General features: G+C 38.8%; 1 protein-coding gene across 1 annotated transcript in view; it reads right to left on the reverse strand.

Moving 5' to 3' along the window:
* Positions 1-2,506: 2,506 nt before the first annotated feature.
* NPAS3 (neuronal PAS domain protein 3) overlaps positions 2,507-2,819 on the reverse strand; it is a 984,386-nt gene continuing 984,073 nt past the window's right edge. The window contains exon 13 of the mRNA XM_045287648.1: positions 2,507-2,527. Coding sequence (XP_045143583.1) covers positions 2,507-2,527 — 21 coding nt within the window. The remainder of the gene's footprint in view (positions 2,528-2,819) is intronic.

A 2,819-nucleotide genomic window follows, 5' to 3' on the forward strand; every position in this document is an offset into this window, starting at 1 on the left:
CAGGGGTACAGACTTAACGTGCATCCTTACCTTTGAGCCGGCAACTGAAACTCATCTTTATGTGCTAGCCAGCAGACCCGCCTTGAGATGGGACGGGCTTAAAAGGTGACCTAACCATCACACAGCACAACCATGACTTACTCTGCTTGCCCGAAGAAAGAAAATACATATTTAGTATAAAGAGAAAATATAAGCAATGGAAGAGTTACAGTAATAGGTTGCAATAAATGAAAATATTGAGTGCATTTTAAATGATTAATGGGTGAAAACTGTCATCACTTACTGTGCATTAATCAAGAAAAAATGCACACGTCTCATAGTGGTTAATGGGGCAGGCCCACTGCTCCGCTCTGATAATGTGCATAAGGATGCTCAGTATGACAATGAGTTGGGGTAGCTGAAAATTTAGGATGGTTGCAAGTTTGGTGTAGTATTTGGATTAGCATCTTTATCTGTGCCTTGTCAGCCTCATCGGTACACATACTACGTATTTGTTTTTTTAAACTGGCAAAAATATATGGATACATTTTTTAAAACTTTTTTTTTTTCAATAAAGGATCATGACCAAGGTACCTGCTTAAACAAATACTACCAGCATTCATTAGTTCAGGATGGTTACATGTAAAAGAAATGATGCCAGATAGTAACAAATCCAAGAGAAGTTTATTATGAAAATGGCACCTGCGGATGAAAAATTAAGTTACATAAAGACAACCATGTATGTGACATGTATGAGGATCTACAAAAGTATAAAAAGAACCCTGTTGTAAATGAAGTATGTACATTTTCTGATTTGCAGCATTATCAATGGTCAATGAAAAGAAATGTTTCAAAATAAGCCAGGCACTCAGGAAGTTAGGTCCGGTTAGCTTCACACAAAACAAATGTACCATAGCTGTCGCTTTGTAACATTTTAATTTTTTTTATATGCTGTAGAGTTGGTAACACTGCTAAGATTTTTTACGAACAGAATATCCCTTTCCCCCTTCTTCAGCTACTTGGCACCAGTCTCCTCATAAAAGTTTTCATATATTTGTACAAGAAATAGTTAAAAACACAGACACAGTCTTCACAGGTAATGGATGTTTTTTCATTTTGTAATTTTAAACACTATGGATTGAGACAGCAGCTGTGATTATCTGTTAGTTTAAATCACCAGAAATCATTTCGACACAACACGGAAACATTTAGAAAAGAAAGAAAGGAAGGAAGGAAAACAAAATCAAACACAAACAGCTGTCTAGCTGTTCCTAGTAGCTGATAGGTGCATTCCTTTGATTGTTCGATAGCTAGAGTAGAGCTTCCAAAATTGATCTTTAAATTTCCCGATCAGTCTTCTCCGCCTTCTAAGCCTACAGGACGCCTTCCAGAAAGCGCACTATTCCGATTTGTGGCGTATGTTACGAGTCCCTCATGGTTTGGGCCCAACTCGCGGAATTCAGAGGTCCTGGAGAACCCACCCCACACAGTGATATTCAAAGGACAGCCAAGTTACTATATTTAGCATTGCACGCATAAACAAATATATGACAATTCTATATTCCATTCCCCCCTCCCCTTTTATTCTTTTTTTAAAAAAAATGGTGGTTGACCTTTGAGATAGTTTTCTGTTTCACTAGTAATTGCTTTACATATTGCTCCATCAGCCAACCCGGAAGGAAACCAAAGAAAAGCACCCACTGCTTATAGGTCGAGCACAAGGGACTCTGGGAATGTTAACAGCTGAGGCTCTATGGCATCGGTTCATTGAACAGATCTGAGCATTAGTCTTCCGTGCTTTGTGTTGCGCTCCAGAAGAGAGAGTCATACCCAGAATTCCGTTGTGGGGAAAAAAAATGGCTCCATTAACCTTGAGCTAGTTAAGAGTCTTTTTATCTCTGAGAATGAAATCGCTTTGTGGGGAGGCAGGGTAGGGGAGGCAGAGGAGGGCAGGGAAGACTTGGGAAGGAGATAAAAAGGGAGAGGCAGGGAGAATATACATCAGCAAAGCAACAGCAGGAGCTTTTGAAAGGAAAAACGGAAGGTTCACAGACAGTAGAAGCAGCATAGGGTGACATTACAGAGGAAGGCCACCATACAAAAACCACTAACCCCCAAGAATCACTGGTTCACTAGGACTGCGGGAATGGGACTGTACCACTCCGGACTAGAGATAGAGCACAGAGAAGACGAAGGACGAACAACTACGTTAGCTTAGTATATACTGCATATAGAAACACACATTGAAACGGCAATGGACTGACAGCCAAGGACACGTACACAGGGTACACATTACAGTTCTCACATCTGTTATTAGATGCTGTAACAAACAGCTGCCAAAAATGGAGTGGAAGAAGAATTTATACTTGACAGTCATTTGGAGTGTTTGACACTACACTGATTTCTGGCAACAAAGACAAAATAGGATATTTTTTTCTTTTTCTTTTTCTCTTTTTTTTTCTTTTACTTAATGTGCAGTTTTCTGTTGCAGTTTTCTACTTGAAGCTTATTAACCCATTCTTTAGTTTTAAAACGTATTGGTTTCAACCTAGAAAGAAGAGACCCAAACGGAACCAATATTCCATCAAATCAGTTCAGTCCCCCGAAACACCTTTCCTTTTTTTTTTCCAAGCAAGAAATGAAACAAACAAAAACTCAACAAAACCAAAAAATGCTCAATAGTTTCCCTTCTTTGACTCAAGCGTTATTGAAGTTGCAAAATTAGCCTCAGTTAGACTGAGAAAAAAAAAAAAAAAAGCTCAACAAAAGGCAATATGTACCTAAACTGCTCCTCAAATCAGTTTGATTGAGTTTTCCAAAAGCCCTTTTAAAAAGGGCTT

Source organism: Echinops telfairi, unplaced genomic scaffold, assembly GCF_000313985.2.
Source record: "Echinops telfairi isolate 266 unplaced genomic scaffold, ASM31398v2 ScPeMD7_18;HRSCAF=68, whole genome shotgun sequence".
NCBI classification, from domain to species: domain Eukaryota; kingdom Metazoa; phylum Chordata; class Mammalia; order Afrosoricida; family Tenrecidae; genus Echinops; species Echinops telfairi.